We start from the raw sequence: 22,490 nt of genomic DNA, 5'->3' as shown, positions 1-22,490 counted from the left end.
CTCACCCACCTTCCCTCATATCACCCAGAAACACACAGCCTTTCAAAACAGCTAAAAGCTTTTTTTTTTTAGCAGCTAGCCTGGCAATAACAAGCTTTCTTAAGAAAAAAAAAAATGGCTGTGAAGTGTGATTTGTGGGACACGAAAAGTGTAATGCTAATTCCCATAGCAGGAGCAGGTCAGTACAGCCTTTTTAATCTGATGGAGAATGTGTAATCGGTTAATAACCTCAGCAATTTCCATCATTAACGGTAAGTCTCGGGGCTGCCGCCCAGACTACTGCGAGGCAGCAGGAGGGAAAGTTCTGGGTAGGAAATATGGCAAAAGCTGTAAAAAGGTAGAGGCTTGCGTTAATCAGGCTTATTCGTAGACTTGTGTAGCTGAAATGTTTGAACCGGTGAAATATGTATATATAAACTCAAAGAATAGGGCAGAACTTTGCCATGCACGTATGCTGACAGAAATAAGAGGAAAAGCAAGAAGAGCTTTGAATTATTGTTTATATTTGTAACCATCAAAGTAATGCCCACAAATTTGTCTTTTTGAGTGCTGCAGTCTTGCAACCATTCCTTCCATTCATGTAATTTCCTGCTTCTTAGAGTCATTTCTTCTGATGAGAAAGTTTTTTTTGTTTTTGTTTTAGCTGCAATTAAACACTTGATGACTCTGGCTAACCTGCCTCTCTTCTGCTTCACGGTTACAACTTTCAAGCAGCCTCTGCAACGGCTGCTAATGGGTCCTTATGTTCTTGTTTCCTTAATTCTGTCTAAGCTTGTTGCATTCCATTTTGCCATTTAATAGAGGCTTATCTTTAGAGGAACTTAAAGTGACTGAGCAAGAGCAGGTTCAGGATATTGCCAAATGTGTTTTTTGTAGAAAACATGACTGTTTTTGTGGTGGGTTGGTAGTTTCCTGGAGGGTTAGGATTTTGTGAGTAATAACCAAAATTAGATGTTTATAGTTTTAATTATCTCATTCAAGTTGGCTGTTTTTATCAGCTAGTCATCAGTGGGTTTACAACGACATTATCATGCTTTTAATATGCAGGTAAAACTAATAAAGTTGGCTCCCTAGTTAATATAATGTAGTTAATCATAGGCTTAACCAACTTACCTTTAATCGATCCTCAATTCAACAGTCAAGGAAGCACGTTACCAGGAAAAACAAACAAAATTAAAGCTGCAAGCAGCGATGAACGGGCCCTCGCACTCACGTCCACCGCCCCCCATAAGCATATCAGAAATGACACCACCCACGACTCTCTATGTCAAACCATTCAAAAGTTATAGCAGAAAAAAGGAACAACCAATCAGAAGAAGGGGCGGGGCTAATTCAGGCCAATGAAGGTCAAGGACTCCATACAGAGTCTGATGACACCACCCACGACTCTCTATGTCAAACCATTCAAAAGTTATGGCAGAAAATCGGGACAACCAATCAGAAGAAGGGGCGGGGCTAATTCAGGCCAATGAAGGTCAAGGACTCAATACGGAGTCCCATGACACCACCCACGACTCTTTATGTCAAACCATTCAAAAGTTATGGCAGAGAAAAGTATTCTAGGGGGCGCTGTTGAGCCGTTAGGCCACGCCCATTAATGCAAACCATGAAATATCAAATGTATCGCCAGGCCTGGCTTGCATGCATAATTTGGTGACTTTTGGAGAACTATCAAATATGGACCAATCAGATGAAGGGGACGAGCGCTTTTTCGTGTCTAGCGTCGCCACGGTAACACTTTTGAAAGAGAGAAGTAATGTGCGTCGTCACAGGACAGAGACGAACATTTTGATGTAAAAAAAACTAAATTGCTGACAAAAGTTTCAGCATATTGCCAGGCTTGAACTCCCAACCTATGGCACCAAAGACCGCCATAATCTGGCTGAGCTAAGTCTCAGCTATTCCTTTCATTTGACCTACTGGCTTAGGACAGACCAACATAGCGATAAAATGTCTGGAACTTTTTTTTCCTAATTTTTTTAATATTTGTAAGTTATAAATATTAGTAAAACCCTACTATTTTAATTATTACTTTTTCTGTAACCATTCTGCCAAGGTTGTAACCGGGCTGAGCCGGGAATATTTCTGAGGTCACCACATTACAGGGAACTGATTGGTCGGGGGGCGGGGCCGTCATCACCCTACTCGCCACTGATTGGTCGGGGGGCGGGGCCGTCATCACCATACTCGCCACTGATTGGTCGGGGGGCGGGGCCGTCATCACCCTACTCGCCACTGATTGGTCGGGGGGCGGGGCCGGCAGATGTTTGAATCAGGAAGCGGGACTCTCTATGTCAAACCATTCCAAAGTTATAGCAGAAAATAGGGACAACCAATCAGAAGAAGAGGCGGGGCTAATTCTGGCCAATGAAGGTCAAGGACTCCATAAAGAATCTGATGACACCACCCAGGACTCTCTATGTCAAACCATTCCAATGTTATAGCAGAAAATCGGGCCAACCAATCAGAAGAAGGGGCGGGGCTAATTAAGGCCAACGAAGCTTAAGGACTCATTACAGAGTCCCATGACACCACCCACAACTCTCTATGTCAAACCATTCAAAAGTTATGGCAGAGGAAAGTATTCTAGGGGGCGCTGTTGAACCGTTAGCCACGCCCATTAATTGCAAACCATGAAATATCAAATGTATCGCCAGGCCTGGCTTGCATGCAAAATTTGGTGACTTTTGGAGAACTATCAAATATGGACCAATCACATGAAGGGGGGGCGCGCCTTTTGGCGTCTAGCGTCGCCACGGTAACGCTTTTGAAAGAGAAAAGTAATGCGTGGTGTCGCAGGATGGAGACGCACATTTTGATGTATAACACACCTGGGTGCACGTTACGGTTCGGGCTGAATTAACTGCCGAAGGAATGGCATAAATTTCGCCAAAATGACACAATTTATTCAAAATGGCCGACGTCCTGTTCGGTTTCGGCCATGGCTCCAAGAGACTTTTCTTTAAGTTGTGCCATGATACAGGTGTGTAGCGATTTTCGTGCATGTACGTCAAACCGTATTGTGGGGCTTGAGGCACAAAGTTTTCCGGGGGGCGCTGTTGAGCCATTTTGCCACGCCCATTAATGCAAACCATGAAATATCAAATTTATCGCCAGGCCTGGCTTGCATGCCAAATTTGGTGCCTTTTGGGGAACTATCAAATATGGACCAATCAGATGAAGGGGGGGTGCGCTTGTTGGCGTCTAGCGTCGCCACGGTAACACTTTTGCAAGAGAAAAGTAATGCGTGTAGTCGCAGGATGGAGACGCACATTTTGATGTATAACACATCTGGGTTCACGATACGGTTCGGGCTGAATTAACTCTCGAAGGAATGGCATATATTGCTCCAAAATTACGCGATTAATTCAGAATGTTCAAAATGGCCGACTTCCTGTTCGGTTTAGGCCATGGCGCCAAGAGACTTTTCTTTAAGTTGTGACATGATACAGGTGTGTACCGATTTTCCTTCATGTACGTCACACCGTATTATGGGGCTTGAGGCACAAAGTTTTTTCTGTCGAACCAATCAGATGAAGGGTGGGCGCGCTTTTTGGCGTCTAGCGTCGCCACGGTAACGCTTTTGAAAGAGAAAAGTAATGCGTGTTGTCGCAGGATGGAGACGCACATTTTGATGTATAACACACCTGGGTGCACGTTACGGTTCGGGCTGAATTAACTTTCGAAGGAATGGCATAAATTTCGCCAAAATGACACGACTAATTCAAAATGGCCGACATCCTGTTCGGTTTCGGGCATGACCCCAAGAGACTTTTGTTTAAGTTGTCCCATGATACAGGTGTGTACCGATTTTCGTGCATGTACGTCAAACCGTATCGTGGGGCTTGAGGCACAAAGTTTTCAAGGGGGCGCTGTTGAGCCATTTTGCCACGCCCATTAATGCAAACCTTTAAATATCAAATTTTTCGCCAGGCCTGACTAGGGTGCAAAATTTGGTGACTTTTTGGGCATGTTAAGGGGGGCAAAAAGGCCTTCACTTTGTCAGGAAAATAATAATAATAATTAAAGCTGCAAGCAGCAATGAACGGGCCCTCGCACTCACGTCAACCGCCCCCCATAAGCATATCAGAAATGACACCACCCACGACTTCCTATGTCAAACCCTTCAAAAGTTATAGCAGAAAAAAGGGACGACCAGTCAGAAGAAGGGGCGGGGCTAATTCAGGGCAAAGAAGATCAAGGACTCATTACAGAGTCCCATGACACCACCCACGACTCTCTATGTCAAAACATTCAAAAGTTATAGCAGAAAATAGGGACAACCAATCAGAAAAAGGGACTGGGCTAATTGTCACCAATTATGGTCAAGGACTCAATGCCGAGTCCCATGACACCACCCACGACTCTCTATGTCAAACCTTTCAAAAGTTATGGCAGAAAAAAGTATTCTAGGGGGCGCTGTTGAGCCGTGAGGACACGCCCATTAATGCAAACCATGAAAAAAAAAATCAGATCACTCAAATGAACGACGATCATACAGTACAGCTGTATCTCATGGTCCAGAATGTATGATATTATATTAATCTATTATACCATATTATATTACATGTTGTTATTTCATATTAGCGTACCCAGTAATATAGCATATTGTATTATTGCATTGTATGTTGCTTCATTTCATATATTTTTGACTGTATTATATTGTAAAATTATATATCATAGCGATTGCATTATTATATAATTTCAATTTATAACACTAATATACAATTCCTCACACACACACTCCTTCCAAATGTTTCTTTTTTTTCTCCATTATGACAATTGTATGCTGTCATCCGTTATGTTTTTTGTTTTTAAGCTTGTTATGTCTGTTATTCAAATATATTAATACATTCATTAATATGCTATACTGTATTTTGTATTGTGTATATATTGTGTGTGTGTGTGTGTGTGTGTGTGTGTGTGTGTATGTATATATATATATATATATATATATATATATATATATGTATGTGTGTGTGTGTGTGTGTGTGTGTGTATACCTGAAGTGTGACTACCTGCAGAACGTATTTTAGCATGAAAGCTTGCATATTTAACGTACATCAAGCATCCTGTATCATAGCTACATGTCTGCCGTTTGTAACAAAGAAAACCGCGTGAAAATCGGTTGAAAATCAAGTGAGTTATAGTTATTTTACTTATGCAGACACCTCCTTCCACAATAGAAGTGAACGCTCTAGAGTTAAAGCGATACCGATCCAAGATGGCGGCCACGCCCGACGTTCTCAGGCAGTCAATGCGGCGCCTCGACCAAGATGGCGGCCGCGCTGAACATCAGCCCCTCCCCCCGCGGGAGCTGCGCGCGCAAACTCCACTCAAATTCAAAAGTTATGGCAGAAAATCGGGACAACCAATCAGAAGAAGGGGAAAGAGAAAAGTAATGTGCGTCGTCACAGGACAGAGACGAACATTTTGATGTAAAAAAAACACAAAAATTGCTGACAAAAATTTTGGCATATCAAGCCAGGCTTGAACTCTCGACCTCTGGCAGCAAAGACCGCAATAATCTGGCTGAGCTAAGTCTCAGCTATTCCTTTTATTTGACCTACTGGCTTAGGACAGACCAACATAGCGATAAAATGTCTGGAACTTTTTTTTCCTAATTTTTTAAATATTTGTAAGTTATAAATATTAGTAAAACCCTACTATTTAAATTATTACTTTTTCTGTAACCATTCTGCCAAGGTTGTAACCGGGCTGAGCCGGGAATATTTCTGAAGTCACCACATTACAGGGAGCTGATTGGTCGGGGGGCGGGGCCGTCATCACCCTACTCGCCACTGATTGGTCGGGGGGCGGGGCCGTCATCACCCTACTCGCCACTGATTGGTCGGGGGGCGGGGCCGTCATCACCCTACTCGCCACTGATTGGTCGGGGGGCGGGGCCGTCATCACCCTACTCGCCACTGATTGGTCGGGGGGCGGGGCCGTCATCACCCTACTCGCCACTGATTGGTCAGGGGGCGGGGCCGTCATCACCCTACTCGCCACTGATTGGTGGGGGGGCGGGGCCAGCAGACGTTTGAATCAGGAAGAGGGACTCTCTATGTCAAACCATCCCAAAGTTATAGCAGAAAATCGGGACAACCAATCAGAAGAAGGGGCGGGGCTAATTCAGGCCAATGAAGGCCAAGGACTCCATAAAGAATCTGATGACACCACCCACGACTCCCTATGTCAAACCATTCCAAAGTTATAGCAGAAAATCGGGACAACCAATCAGAAGAAGGGGCGGGGCTAATTAAGGCCAACGAAGCTTAAGGACTCTTTACAGAATCCCATGACACCACCCACAACTCTCTATGTCAAACCATTCAAAAGTTATGGCAGATAAGAGTATTCTAGGGGGCGCTGTTGAGCCGTTAGGCCACGCCCATTAATGCAAACCATGAAATATCACATTTATCACCAAGTCTGTCTTGCATGCAAAATTTGGTGACTTTTGGAGAACTATCAAATATGGACCAATCACATGAAGGGGGGGCGCGCCTTTTGGCGTCTAGCGTCGCCACGGTAACACTTTTGAAAGAGAAAAGTAATGCGTGTTGTCGCAGGATGTAGCCGCACATTTTGATGTATAACATACTTGGGTGCACGTTACGGTTCGGGCTGAATTAACCGAAGGAAGGGCGTAAATTTCGCCAAAATGACACAATTTATTCAAAATGGCCGACATCCTGTTAAGTTTGGGCCATGGCTCCAAGAGACTTTTCTTTAAGTTGTGCCATGATACAGGTGTGTAGCGATTTTCGTGCATGTACGTCAAACCGTATTGTGGGGCTTGAGGCACAAAGTTTTCCGGGGGGCGCTGTTGAGCCATTTTGCCACGCCCATTAATATAAACCATGAAATATCAAATTTATCGCCAGGCCTGGCTTGCATGCCAAATTTGGTGCCTTTTGGGGAACTATCAAATATGGACCAATCAGATGAAGGGGGGGTGCGCTTGTTGGCGTCTAGCGTCGCCACGGTAACACTCTTGAAAGAGAAAAGTAATGCGTGTAGTCGCAGGATGGAGACGCACATTTTGATGTATAACACATCTGGGTTCACGATACGGGTCGGGCTGAATTGATTCTCGAAGGAATGGCATATATTGTTCCAAAATTACGCCATTAATTCAGAATGTTCAAAATGGCCGACTTCCTGTTAGGTTTCGGCCATGGCGCCAAGAGACTTTTCTTTTAGTTCTGACATGATACAGGTGTGTACCGATTTTCCTTCATGTACGTCAAACCGTATTATGGGGCTTGAGGCACAAAGTTTTTTCTGTCGAACCAATCAGATGAAGGGTGGGCGCGCTTTTTGGCGTCTAGCGCCGCCACAGTAACGCTTTTGAAAGAGAAAAGTAATGCGTGTTGTCGCAGGATGGAGACGCACATTTTGATGTATAACACACTTGGGGGCACGTTACGGTTCGGGCTGAATTAACTTTCGAAGGAGTGGCATAAATTTCGCCAAAATGACACGACTAATTCAAAATGGCCGACTTCCTGTTCGGTTTCGGGCATGACGCCAAGAGACTTTTCTTTAAGTTGTCCCATGATACAGGTGTGTACCAATTTTTGTGCATGTACGTCAAACCGTATCGTGGGGCTTGAGGCACAAAGTTTTCAAGGGGGCGCTGTTGAGCCATTTTACCACGCCCATTAATGCAAACCATTAAATATCAAATTTTTCGCCAGGCCTGACTTGGGTGCAAAATTTGGTGACTTTTTGGGCATGTTAAGGGGGGCAAAAAGGCCTTCACTTTGTCAGGAAAATAATAATAATAATAATAATTAAAGCTGCAAGCAGCGATGAACGGGCCCTCGCACTCACGGCCACCGCCCCCATGAGCATATCAGAAATGACACCACCCACGACTTCCTATGTCAAACCATTCAAAAGATATAGCAGAAAAAAGGGACAACCAATCAGAAGAAGGGGCGGGGCTAATTCAGGCCAATGAAGGTCAAGGACTCCATACAGAATCTGATGACACCACCCACGACTCTCTATGTCAAACCATTCAAAAGTTATAGCAGAAAATCGGGACGACCAATCAGAAGAAGGGGCGGGGCTAATTTTCATCAATTATGGTCAAGGACTCAATACTGAGTCCCATGACACCACCCACGACTCTTTATGTCAAACCTTTCAAAAGTTATGGCAGAGAAAAGTATTCTAAGGGGCGCTGTTGAGCCGTTAGGCCACGCCCATTAATGCAAACCATGAAATATCAAATTTATCACCAGGCCTGGCCTGCATGCAAAATTTGGTGACTTTTGGAGAACTATCAAATATGGACCGATCAGATGAAGGGGAGGCGCGCTTTTTCGCATCTACAACGCCACGGTAACACTTTTGAAAGAGAAAAGTAATGTGCGTCGTCGCAGGACAGAGACGCACATTTTGATGTAAAAAAAAAAAAAAAAATTGCTGACAAAAATTTCGGCATAGGCTACAGCCAGACTCGAACTCCCGACCTCTGGCACCAAAGACCGATATGCTCTGGGTGAGCTATGTCTCAACTATTCCTTTTGCTTTGACTTACTGGCTTAGGAGAGACCAACATAGCAATAAAATGTCTGGAACTTTTTTTCCTAATTTTTTAAATATTTGTAAGGTATAAATATTAGTAAAACACTACAATTTCATTTATTACTCTTTCTGTAAGCATTCTACCGAGGTTCAAACCGGGCTGAGCACGGGACTATTTCTGACGTCACCACATTACAACAGCTGATCGGTCGGGGGGCGGGGCCGTCATCACCCTACTCGCCACTGATTGGTCGGGGGGCGGGGCCGTCATCACCCTACTCGCCCCTGATTGGTCGGGGGGCGGGGCCGGCAGACGTTTGAATCAGGAAGCGGGAGTCAAACCATTAAAAAGTTATAGCAGAAAAAAGGGACAACCAATCAGAAGAAGGGGCGGGGCTAATTAAGGCCAACGAAGCTTAAGGACTCATTACAGAGTCCCATGACACCACCCACAACTTCCTATGTCAAACCATTCAAAAGTTATGGCAGATAAAAGTATTCTAGGGGGCGCTGTTGAGCCGTTAGGCCACGCCCATTAATGCAAACCATGAAATATCAAATTTATTGCCAAGTCTGGCTTGCATGCAAAATTTGGTGACTTTTGGAGAACTATCAAATATGGACCAATCACATGAAGGGGGGGGCGCGCCTTTTGGCGTCTAGCGTCGCCACGGTAACACTTTTGAAAGAGAAAAGTAATGCGTGTAGTCGCAGGATGTAGACGCACATTTTGATGTATAACACACCTGGGTGCACGTTACGGTTCGGGCTGAATTAACTGCCGAAGGAATGGCATAAATTTCGCCAAAATTACACAATTTATTCAAAATTGCCGACATCCTGTTCGGTTTCGGCCATGGCTCCAAGAGACTTTTCTTTAAGTTGTGCCATGATACAGGTGTGTAGCGATTTTCGTGCATGTACGTCAAACCGTATTGTGGGGCTTGAGGCACAAAGTTTTCCGGGGGGCGCTGTTGAGCCATTTTGCCACGCCCATTAATGCAAACCATGAAATATCAAATTTATCGCCAGGCCTGGCTTGCATGCCAAATTTGGTGCCTTTTGGGGAACTATCAAATATGGACCAATCAGATGAAGGGGGGGTGCGCTTGTTGGCTTCTAGCGTCGCCACGGTAACACTTTTTAAAGAGAAAAGTAATGCATGTAGTCGCAGGATGGAGACGCACATTTTGATGTATAACACATCCGGGTTCACGATACGGTTCGGGCTGAATTAACTCTCGAAGGAATGGCATATATTGCTCCAAAATTACGCAATTAATTCAGAATGTTCAAAATGGCCGACTTCCTGTTCGGTTTCGGCCATGGCGCCAAGAGACTTTTCTTTTAGTTGCGACATGATACAGGAGTGTACCAATTTTCGTTCATGTACGTCAAACCGTATTACGGGGCTTGAGGCGCAAAGTTTTTTCTGTCTGAACCAACCAGATGAAGGGTGGGCGCGCTTTTTGGCGTCTAGCGTCGCCACGGTAACGCTTTTGAAAGAGAAAAGTAATGCGTGTGGTCGCAGGATGGAGACGCACATTTTGATGTATAATACACCTGGGTGCACGTTACGGTTCGGGCTGAATTAACTGCCGAAGGAATGGCATAAATTGCGCCAAAGTGACACGATTAATTCAAAATGGCCGACTTCCTGTTCGGCTTCGGGCATGACGGCAAGAGACTTTTCTTTAAGCTGTCCCATGATACAGGTGTGTACCGATTTTCGTGCATGTACGTCAAACCGTATCGTGGGGCTTGAGGCACAAAGTTTTCAAGAGGGCGCTGTTGAGCCATTTTGCCACGCCCATTAATGCAAACCATTAAATATCAAATTTTTCGCCAGGCCTGACTTGGGTGCAAAATTTGGTGACTTTTTGGGCATGTTAAGGGGGGCAAAAAGGCCATCACTTTGTCAGAAGAAAAAAAAAAAAAATAATAATAATAAAAATTCCTGCAAATACAATAGGGCCTTCGCACTGCAAGTGCTCGGGCCCTAATAATAATAATAATAAAAATTCCTGCAAATACAATAGGGCCTTCGCTCTGAAGGTGCTCGGGCCCTAATAATGAATCAGTTGGTCAATCTGCAAAAATGTGCTAATTTATAATTTTTCAAGGAAAAATAGGACATTTTTGTCCAAGGCGCCATCTCCGTGCTTCTCCACATGGCTTCATGGCCTGTTTAAAAGTATTGCATTTGTCAAAAAAAAAATCCTCTTCTTTGAGTGAAGTAGTTCTGCTTGTGAGGTTAACATATTTGGACCTAATCATGTGCAAGGACAGGCTCAGTCAGGCCCTCGGAGAGTTTATTCCTGGATGCCCAGATCCAGTTTACAGCTCTAGAAAAAGTCTCACTGGTCTGCTGAGCAGGTTCTCGCACTGCTCTGACATCTGGTGCCCTGTCTGTGCCAGGATGCCCCTGCTGCACTCAGGAGAGGCTTTCTGGCGCTGCACCTGAATCCTCTGTTCATCACACACCAACACATTTACACACACGCGGACTATTGCATACCATGCTCTTTGAAACACACTTCCACAGTACTGCATCTGACTCAAACCACATTTGTAAGGACAAACTTTTACAGCTGAATGTGTGCATACAAAGATGTTAGTCACATGTTAGTCTAAAGCATGTTGTACATATAATACTCGCTAAAATACACACACACACACACACACACACACACACACACACACACACACACACACACACACACACACACACACACACACACACACCACGTGCTCACACCAGTGTACAAACATATGTCACCCCAAACTCCTCTGAGAATCAGTTTAATTAATCAGACCCTAAGATGCAGGCTGCGTTCAACAAACACGCACACGCACGCTCACACGCTGCAAGAAACGGAACATAGCGGAGAATGCAATTTCTAACAAAACTGGTGTTTGGAATTGTATTTTGATTCATTTCATGTTTTTAAATGTTACTTAACATCCCGCGCATCACATATCTGACATACAGTCTACACTTTTGCTTCCTTGACCCCTCATTTACTCACCAAACAATCATCCTTTCAGGTTGGACACTTCAAAACTTTCTTTTTTCTTATGCAGATCAGAATTGGAGTGAATATGTCGCCCAGTAATTCCCTCTCATTCGAGAACCTCTTACTGCACGTACTGAAACATTAAGCGGACACTCCCTACATTCAGGATTGCTTTAATTGACACAATTATTGTAATTTACTTGCAATTATGTACTGGATTAAAAGTGCCATTCCAAAGCTCACGCTGGTTATTCCCTTTATGTGGAGTCCTTTTAATGAGCTCTTCAATATCTCTTTGCAAAAAAAAAAATAGCGCAATCCTATTATTTTCTTTTAATGAATACTTTGAACTTTTGCTGCCCTTGAATGAAAAGTTTTTATTGTTCATGGTAATTCTTTTTCTCATATTATATTGTAGATGCCTGGCAAATGCATCAAATGGTTTTCTTCCCTCTCTTTCTGTCCACTCAGGGATCCCAGTGTCCCCATGCTGAATTCTCCCTGTAGGTATTGCAGTGAAATACAAAGTAATAGTGGCAATTTGATTTCTCGTTGACGCGTATGTGCCGCAAGCCCTGAGCACGTGTGTAAATTTCTAACTGAGTGTGAAGTTACCTGTGTCTCAATAGAGTTCTGGCTGCACCGCTGATGGGACGCTGGCATTGAGCGTCGGCAGAACGCATGGCAGATGCAGACACACAGAGGCGGAAAAATAAAAATAAGTACGGTTGGTGTGAGATAAAGATGAAAAGAAAGAGGGGGGGTAAAAAGATAAGGAATGGCATTAAGAGAGAGTAAGAAGAAAGAGTTGAATCTCAGGAGGTAAAACAAGGTAAAGGAATCAAAGTGCGTGAAAGCTACAGAGGATAGAACCAGATACCAGCAGGTTTGTCAACGTCTCGTGTGTTTTCTAAGCCTCGGGTGAGGCTGTTGCTCCAAGTGAGATAGTCCAGGTGGTGGACGCACACAGATTCATGCACATGTCCCTGGAGCCCCACGTGGCTGTTTGTATTAGTGAAACTGGCCCTCTGCAGAATTGGTAGGGGATGTGCATGTGTGTTGGTTCGTCCCATATTGTCGCTCCTCCATCCCTCAGGTGTTTTCTGGCGGTGACTAAGGCATGAATCAGACTCAGCTAGCTCCAGCACTGCTAAACCCCTGCTGAGCTGCCTAAAATGTAAAAAAATAAAAAGAAACGGCCAGAATGCAGGTGACACAGGAAGAGGTATGAGTGTGTTGGTGTATAAGAAGAGTTTTCAAGTGTGTGTGTGTGGAGGCCACCATGTGAGGAAAGAAAAAACATCATGTAGCATTCTTAGTTAGAAATCCTTAGTCCTTTTAATTTCTGCCTGTAAGCCGAGGTTGAGGGATTAGTCTAATTGGTGCGAAACAAGGGTACTGCTCTCTCTCTCTCTCTCTGTCTCTCTCTGTCTCTCTCTCTCTGTCTCTCTGTCTGTATGTGAAAATCACAAACAATCGTTTGAGATTTTATAAAAACCTTCCACTGCACCGCTGATTGACCTCTATTCTTCAGCTGCAGTGAAGCCCATCAACGACGACAAGATTGTAGGAACATTTCATTGTTTCCCCGAGACGAGAGGAAGCAAGGATGTCTTGGACGTTTTCATCTGCCTGATACGTTGTTGAGCATGACCACTATTCTGTCTCTTTGTGGTGAAACTGCTGGAGGGCAGTGTGCTGATTATAAATAGCAGCACAGGGTTGCAAAAGGGTTTTGATGCTGACCTTTTAAACGGACAGCAAAAATCACCACTCAGTCGCTGCAGGAGCCAGCGGCACCCTTGATGTGCACATACAGCACACTTCGTGTCTGGCCCTTTGCTGATGTTAACGTCCTGGCCCTCTTTGTGAGGACCAGAGTATGTGAGTTTGTAGAAACCCCGACGAAATGGCGATTCAGTACTTGAGCTTTTAGTTTGGCATGTGATCACGCTGCCAACCACTATATCGCTCAAGGATTCGGTTATCAGATCTGCTGGGATTTCTCACGCGATCCACTTTCAAAGAAAGTTCCTAATCAGGGGACGCTATTCCTCCTCGTTTCCAGCCCCGCTTCTCAAAATCGACTCCAACTGAAGCCGAGAGGCTTTTGTGCCTGGCTGTACAACATTTTCTCTTTCTCTTCAGCTATTTTCACAATCAGACACTGGAAAAATTCAGTGAATGTGCGGAAAATTGGACCCGGAGAACAGTTACTGTCCACACATGCACTTCACAGCAGGAGATTTTAAACTATCACATCGAGTCCTGGATTTGTCACACTGGAGGGAAGGCCTGATGCAAAAAAAACAATACAACAAGCAGAAAATGCTGTGGAAATTGGAGTGTTTTTATTAATGCATGTTGAGAAAGGCAGATGAGGCTTGGAATCTGTTCATGACCACAACTTTATTTTCTTTTCACGTGTTGGTAAGAATCAGAAATATCAAGTAAGAAGAAAACAACAAGTAAAAAATGTTGGAGCTGGAGTTTGTTTATATTATATTTTATCCTCCTCTACTTGTTTAATTTTTTTTTCTATAGTTGTTTTTCCATTTCAGTTAAGTTAAACAGCAGATTGCTCTTTTAACCTGAGGAGTCCAAGCCTTATATGTCACATTCATCACTCCAAGTTCCATGTGGGATATAATTCAGATGTGTAATCTCCTGATATATATTTGGCTTTACTTTTGCTGTCAAGTCCAATTAACTCAGCACCACATGGCCTATCTGCTGGTCATTATGTCTAATAAATAACCATTTCAGTTCATGCTACAGTTATTGTCACAGTAAACAAACTACGCCTCCAATGCTTCAGAATCCCCTCTTTTATGTAAATTTCTAATTTGAGGCTTACTGCTTTCCTGTTTGTCAAGTATGAGGCCGTATGAGGCCGTATGAGGCCTTACTTGTTCCTAGTGGAGGGTTCAGCTGAGGATTTAAGGGTCTAGAACAAGGAAGGCTCCGTTTCGGCGCTACACATGAGTTTAATCAGGATTTCAGGGAACCACTGAGCCCTTAGTCCGTCTCACCGAGAGGCTGCTTGTGCCGAAGCTGTTTGGCTTCCATCAGCATGGTGTGTTTCCCATTAGCCTGCTTGTCTCTGCGGTTTGCTTTGGGATGCACAGGTCCAGTTTAGTACAAGAAAGTTTCAATTATTGAACTAAACTTTGCCACAAATGTATGTGGAAGGCAGACACTGCCGCAAGTTGTCAGTTGGCTCTGCCAAGCGCCGGGGATGCGAGGAAAGGAGAAAGTGAGAGAAAATCTGATACAGAGAGTGTCCGCAATACTTGAAGCATTTGATTTAAATCATGGAAATACGTCTGGATTTTAAGGAGACAAAGAACATGGCGTCATCTAAAGTGAAAACATATTTTTTGCTCTCTCTCTTTGCCTTTTGAGTGGTGGAGGCCTTGGCAGCTTTCACTGTAACAATAACCTCCCTCAGCATTGATGCTGAGAGTCCACGCGCCAACTTGCCTATCCCCTGTTTTCCCAGAGCGGGCCTCGCTGTTTTCATCCACGCGCTTGGCATACACTGCCAGCAGCTCTGACACGACTCTGACCAGGAGAGGAATGTGACGGACCCGGGCCTGGTTAACTTCTTTACCCACGCGCTCTTGTGCTGGTTACACAATGTCCGACAATGAAACTCTTAAGCTTTTCAAACACAATGTGCACAAGCGGCCGTCTGTTTTCCTGGCATCCCTCTGTCTTCGGGTCCCTTTATGGAAATGTTTGGCAGAGAGACCACCTCTTTGTGGCGTGTGTGCGAATATTGTCCGTAAGCACAGAGGGCGGCTGTAAACCAAAGTCAAGTGGCATATTCATACTTTTGGTGCCCAAAGAGTGCATGTAAGAGATAGATGGATGAGCTCTGCTTATTCCCATCAGCTGCAGTGTGTGGGAGGTTGAGAGGAGAAAAAAGGCTATGCTCCAGTCAGCTTTGGGACCTATTAGCATTTGGATGAGCTCAGAAGGCTCCCAGTGGCCACGTCACACAGAGTGGTTGGACCAGATTGCCTGTTCTGCAGTAGCTATAAGCTCGACTGTCAATGGGCTTATTGTGCAAGAACGGCTGCTGGGATGCTTGACTGTCTTTATCTCGTACATCCTTCATCTGCTTGAAATGACTCAATGGCTTCCTTGGTGCTCCATCGTTAACTGCTGTCGAGCAATTTAGTGGTTGCTGATAACAACTGCTAAGTCTGACATGATCCATGATTATTATATAATGGTAAGGCCAAGAACTCTCCATTAGCTAACTGCTTTTGAAGTGAAGAAACCTCATTTGCAGACTGCTTTTGTCACATCATTGGTAATGTTTGCTGTGTAGCATCCTGCAGATCAGCATATTGGCTCTCTGTATGCGGGCATCATTTATGTATTTTTTACATTTGTATTTTTATTTAAATTTTCCAAATTCTACTGATTGGTGCTTCTGGATCTCTTAGACCCCGTCCACACGTAGCCGGATATCTGCGGATATCTGCTAAACCGGAGATATTTTCCTACGTTTTGACCTGTCATCCACATGAAAACGCAAATAAACGAAGGTTTAAAAAAACTCCGGGCAAAGTGAAGATTTTTGAAAACTCCGTTTATGTAGATGCGTGTAGACACACACAACCGGAGTTTTGCGTTTTCGAACGTCACATTATGCTCCAAAACAACAACAAATCTGCTCTGACGTGCAACTTTTGTTTACTACAGATGATCCAGCATCTGTTCTCCCAGCTATTTATTAAATAAATGGTCTCTGGTCTTGACCACCACTTACTGCGTTACACCGACGCAGAGCCTACGCCGTTGGGTACGCGGCAACGCGCACCCTACGGTGTAGGGCCCGCGGAGCCGCCTCGGAGCCCGCGGAGCCGCAGCTTCCCCGGGAGCCGCAGATGATCTACAGGTTTATAATGCTTATGAATGTGGTCGAAAACGCAGATCTTCGGTTATGTGTGGAAGGGGTTTTTTTTTAAAACGATGTAATGTGGATGCAAATTTTTTTATAAACGGAGGGGGGAAATATTCGTTTTTAAAAATACCCGGGCTACGTGTGGACGGGGTCTTAGTAATGACCTCACAAGGCTTTAGTGTAAATGGGAGCTCTGCTCAGCGTCTGACTGCCTGCAGACATGTCTGACCAGTCAGCAGGGAACATCAGGAACAGACCTCTGACTCTCAGTGTCTTCCCATCTCTTTCCATCTGTCTGGATGCAGCTCGGAGATGGATGTCCTTGACTTGTTCTTCTCAGCAGCTCATGCATGGCTTCTGAGGACGCAGCTGTCTCTATGCCTCTATGTTTGTGGCACGCAACAGTTTGCAAGAGCAAACACACAGAATGAAATTATTGAGGTTCTAACAGATCCATGAATGAAATACTTTGAGGTGACCGTAGTTTCACTATTATTGTAGTTTCCACATTTCATTCAATGATTTTTGTTTTACATGGCTTGATGAGAAGACACAAGATTATGTAAAAAGTGGGAGTTCCCTGCGTAGAAAAAAGTGTCCTATGTTCATGCATGAGTGTATATTTGTGCGTGAGTCACTGGCTCCTGCTGGTCTGTGTCTGCAGACCCACAAATAAACAGCAGTAAGCCAGCTGGAAAAGGGGAAAAGCACAGGCTTGTTTCAGTGTCTACGCAGGTTAATACAGTTCATGAGAAAAGGAACAAACACCCACACATGCATGCTGTACACAAGTCTGCACGTGGGCACGGACACATGCTCCACCCTTCAAAGTTCCTCCTTCTCTCTGTCCAGGTGCTTTGCAAGTATTTTTGTCAGAGATATTTAAATTATCGCAAGCCTTTTTGTGTGTTAGTGTGTGCACACATTTTTGGATTTCCTTCGGGATTAATGAAGTATCTCTCTCTCTCTCTCTGTATGTATGCGTCACAATCACGCTCATCCTCCGAGGTCATATGAGCAGGGTTAGTCTGTATGCCAACATGGAGCTTCCTCGACCTTTTGGGTCTTGTTAAAGGTTCCAGTGGAAGAAAAACTGAGAAGGCTTTGTTCGCTGAAGCCAGCTGTGCTTCTTTGTCCTGCCCGTTCACAGCCCGTACTATCATCTCTTAGTGTGTTTGACTGTGTGCTGGCACTGATGTAGGGACAATGGGTCGGTGTGCTCCACCTGGACGGTTCTGAGAAGTGATTTCCTGAGGGAAGGTCATCTGGGGTTGGTTGACGTAAAGGTTTTTATCTCAGGATAGTTTGTGGAAGTTTGGTGTGTGGTTAGTAGAAGTCAAGTGAAATGATAGTCAGTGGTCTCCAGATCTCACGAGAACACACCGATCCTAGTCTTTCTGTAAACCTAGAGTCAAAGGTTTAAGCTCTGCAGCAGCAGTTGCGTCCATCACTGCCATCTGCCCTGTCAAAATGTCCTTGAACAGAAGAATGGAGCGCTACCTGTTGACCCGCTGTAAGCTCTGTGGACCGTCAGTGAGAAGGACGAGCCAGAAATGGAGATTATGTAACTTTGAACCAAGTGTTCTGTCCCGTCTTTGGCCACTCATTACTGAGGTATGAGAACTTCACCAGACTAGGCTGAGAGGGGACATTTTGGTCGGGATAACTGAATTAGACAAGCTGATAGTTTTAATTAACAGTGTGTTGTGTTAAACCCTCGCCTTATGCTGACCTCATTCTGACTTGGCTAGCGTGCTGCAGCAGGGGCACTAATCATCCAATCAAGTCGGAGAAAGACCTGCCTCTGTTCGCTCTCAAAAACAGATCAGTCTAAGGGGGAAAACCCAGATTTACGAGGCGCCACCTCAGCTGGGCGCACCAGGAGACGAGGTCGGCGATGTATGCAGAGGCGGGTGAGAGAAAGGAGACAACATTAAGCGGCATAAACGGCGGGGGAAAAGCTTCTGAGAAAATGATGAAGGGTTCGGATGACAAATGGAGTCAAGGATGTGAAAAATATCTCCACGGAGGAGTGTCCTCGTTGATCTGATAAGAGCTGCACACTCTTGTGATGAATGGCCACTGACTGTCATAAGTCACTGGGGTTTGATATGTTCATGTCTGAATGATAAGGATCAACAAGATGTGCTGATTGCTGTGACTTGTTACTGTTTGGATCCCTTTCATCCTTGGACCCATATAATCCCATCCTTGATTTCGCCGATATCATCTCTAACCTTGTGGAGCTGAACGTGCAAATTTGTATCTCATTACATTCATGTTAATTTAAAACAGGTTTTTGCCACCTCATAACAACTGATTTGAGCTAATGTATACTGTAGGTGCAGACTTCTAAAAGCTCAAAATGTTAAAGTCTTATGTTGTTAATATGATAGAAAGTTTTGTTTCTCCTCCTGCAGCGTGGACCGGAAAAACTATATCACACAGTAATGGAGCAATCTCCAAACGCGGTGTTTACTCTGAGCCTATGATAACAAACATCATGTTAACCGCAGCAGCACATCATGACGTGCTTCCGTCTGCTGCTTGCTAAATTACCCTGATTGTCATCTTCTCAGGTTTCCTCCTCTGTTTAGAAAAGATAACATCCCTCGCTCTATCTGTCCTCGAACATCCTCCTCTTCTACTATCTTGCCATTTCTAAATCCAGTTATCTCTGTGCTCTCATGAAGAAGATGACCGTTGGCATATCATTTTAATCTTAACAGTACAGCTTACCATTTCCTCTTCTTTTTTCATGTTTTTAACGCTTCAGGTTTTTGTTTTTTTTCCCGCTCAAGTACACAAGTCAGAATTTTGTGTAAACTCTGTTCTTCAGCTAAAACCATCTATACCCTTCAAAACTCCCTTGTTTTTTGTTTTGTCTTGAAGAATCTCCAAAAATATCCCTACCACCAAGGACGTTGAGCCCCTGCTAGAGATCGATGGAGACATCCGAAGCTTTGAGATCTTCCTCTCCTCGAGGACCCCCGTTCTTACCGCCAGAGACGTGGAGATGTTCCTGCCATGCACCGTCAACTTGGACCCCAAGCTCAGGGAGATCATAGCAGGTCCATACACACACCTATACTGCATCTCAGTTTGTGAGTAGGCATGGGACGATATGAAAATTTCATATCACGATATTAGTGGACAAAAGTATCACGATTACGATATTATCACGATATTAGTGTGTCGCTTATAAAATTCTTAAAATGCAAGGAAAAACACTAACCGTGGATCCACTGGTTCCTTCAGAACATTTATTCTCAAATCAATCTCAACACAGTGACACTTGAGGTAGAGAACAAATAGTGTACTGTAAATGTTATGCATTACAAAGTGTAAACTATAGTACCGGTACCGGTACTTATTTGAACTTTCTTTTTTTGTAAGAAAATACTTCCCTGAGAGTCGAAAGAAATAAGTGACAAATAGAAATAAAGTGACAAAGTAGAGCCAAATGCACACTGATTGTATTACTCTCTGAAACTTTAACAGTGGCTGGCTGCCTGCTACTTAGTACGGCTCTCTGGAAAAATAATACAATAAAGGCACTGCTCTGTAGTATACAAAACAAAAGCTGCATGGCCAACACAAAGATTGAGTGAAAATAAAGTGCCACAGTAGTCAAATGCACACGGATTGTACTACTCTCTGAAAAAATATTAAATAAATAATAATAAGATAACATACGATTCCTAACTCGGACGTCTTCCTTTTCTTTTAAACAGTAATAATAAATAATATTAATAAAATACATGAAAAAAAATAACACTGGCTTCTACCTGGCTGGTAGCCTTGTGTGACAAAAAAAATAAATAAATAAATAAAAAAAAAAAAAAAAACAATTGGCGATAATTACAGTACCCCACGATAACGTTATCGCGGCCGTTTTTTATCGCGATATACGATAATATCGTATATCGCCCCATGCCTATTTGTGAGGGGGTTGGGTTTCCAGATGTTTCCAGGTCTGAACCTTGATAGTCTTTGAGGCTCTGCTGCTGGAATTAACGCTCTGTCAGAAAGATTTTTCCTTACTAGTGCTTTGTAAATGGCACTCGACAGTACTGAATACAATCTCTAGATTATGTTACAGTCTGGAGACTGAGGGGACGTATGAAGGTTTAATTTTTAACATGGGAACAGCAACTTGTCAAACATAATTGAGCTAATTCCGCTGCCTCTTCTGAGGATTTTAACCACATGTCACAGCCTTTCTGAAAAGCCATGTATAAGGTTGTTTTTTTTTTTGTTTTTTTTTTTCCAAAAAACATTACACAATAATATTTAGAAATGGAGAACTGTTTCTATGTGATGTGTTGAAATCAGTGCCAGCTTATTTGGCAGTGAAGTGACATTACTCATATCATTGCAGCAGGGTTTGCTCTGAAATCGCCCACTGCAGGGACTGTCAATAACCCACAGCTTGCTTCCTATTTCCAAACAATCAAATGCCGAGCAGGTTTTTTTTTTTTCCCACTTCCAGCGCTGTGGAGTCGGGACAATATTTCCAGTCGCTGTCACAAATCTGCCTGTGGTGTTGCATCAGATTTCACAGTTTGTAGTTACTGTGACGTAAAAGTGCATCAGCATTTCACTGCGAGCCAGCACTGAGCTGTCCCTTTGCTTCTGTGCGTCAGTGGCCATTGAGTCTATACAGGAGTGATGCAGTAGCTTCACACTAGGCGTCATTGACACAGTCCTGTGAGACCGCAGACGACACAAGCTCAGACAGAAAGGCTTGTTCACTCACTCCTCCTTGAGTCACGAGACGGCTGACCAGGTTCTACAACCACATGTCCGGTCCGTACAGACGGGCTCGTTTCCTAAAAGCGTGAGGTGTATGCACCATATGTGTTCAGGGAAAGTGTTTACATGTGTGGGTGTTTTCACCTCCGTACGCTTCCTCAGGGAGCAGAAGGTGACCGATATACTCCCGCCTAGTCATCCTGCTCCCTCCACTCTCCCCGTGACCAGTTGGTACTTGGTGCCCGGTGTCCCGTGGCCAGCCAGTGGGCAGTGCTGTCAGTGATACCCGCCCATGGGCCTGACTCACATTATAGGGCCCCCATTGTGTTCACAGGCTGGATTGGGTCTCAGTCTGCGTGTCATTCAGCATCCACTCGTATGACCAGGAGACATTCTGGTGCCTGCTTTTGTCTGCTTCTTACTTTCTTGCCAGCCACACAGAGCCACTCTGTTCTGTCTGTGGGCTCATTTCACTTATATTTCAGAGAATTTTCCAAAGCTCCCGACTTGGCTCCTTCAGATTCCTCTTAAATTCAAATTGATTTAAAAGAAAAATGAATCTAGCAAAGCATTTGAGATTATGTTTTGGAGCTCATAGTATTGAATCTTTTTATTGCATGTGTTAATTTATTTGTCAGAGACGGGAAAAAAAAACTATAAGTAACAGAATCATCACTTGGCTGGCATGCAATTTGGAAAATGAAGATATATCACATGCTGGCCAACAGGTTGCTGTGATCGGTGCCCACTTAAACTGAACGATTTAGTTGTTCAATCAAACATTTCAGCGACAGTGCTCTAGTCATTCTGTGCAGAGCTTTGGCCACAACAAAGAATGCTGCTCTTCGCTTTCACAACTCTCTGAATTCTCCAGAGATGATAACATAAACTGAAGTTATTGATGCGTAGGTGGATCTGAAGGGTCTTTATCGTCATCGCCAAGTCATCCTCACAGATAGACACTGCTCTCTCTACTGATGTTGTTCTGTTCTGCTCTGCCCTTTCTTAGACGTGCGTGCGGCCAGGGAGCAGATGCACATCGGAGGAGTGACCTATCCCACGCTGCCCCTGCAAGAAGCGGTACCGCGTCACCATCCAGGATACGGCCAGCACTCAGCCGCCTGTTCCCCAGCGGGCTCCTTCCCCGGGTCTCTACCTCCTCCTCAGCCCCACAGCTCCTACTTCAGTGGAATGACGGGCCCTCAGCACCCCTTCTACAACCGGGTGAGACATAACGGGGTCTCACGTTTAGATGA

General features: G+C 44.2%; 1 protein-coding gene across 5 annotated transcripts in view; it reads left to right on the top strand.

Moving 5' to 3' along the window:
• The window catches only part of kidins220a (kinase D-interacting substrate 220a), a 53,111-nt gene that overhangs the window by 22,570 nt on the left and 8,051 nt on the right, over positions 1-22,490 (top strand). For all 5 annotated transcript variants that reach the window (XM_061742882.1, XM_061742881.1, XM_061742880.1 and 2 more), the window contains exons 24-25: positions 19,372-19,550; positions 22,244-22,458. In XM_061742882.1, the coding sequence (XP_061598866.1) occupies positions 19,372-19,550; positions 22,244-22,458 (394 nt within the window). The remainder of the gene's footprint in view (positions 1-19,371; positions 19,551-22,243; positions 22,459-22,490) is intronic.

The sequence above is a fragment of the Cololabis saira genome, chromosome 16 (genome assembly GCF_033807715.1).
Source record: "Cololabis saira isolate AMF1-May2022 chromosome 16, fColSai1.1, whole genome shotgun sequence".
Taxonomy (NCBI): domain Eukaryota; kingdom Metazoa; phylum Chordata; class Actinopteri; order Beloniformes; family Belonidae; genus Cololabis; species Cololabis saira.
This window is presented reverse-complemented; position numbering and strand designations above follow the sequence as displayed.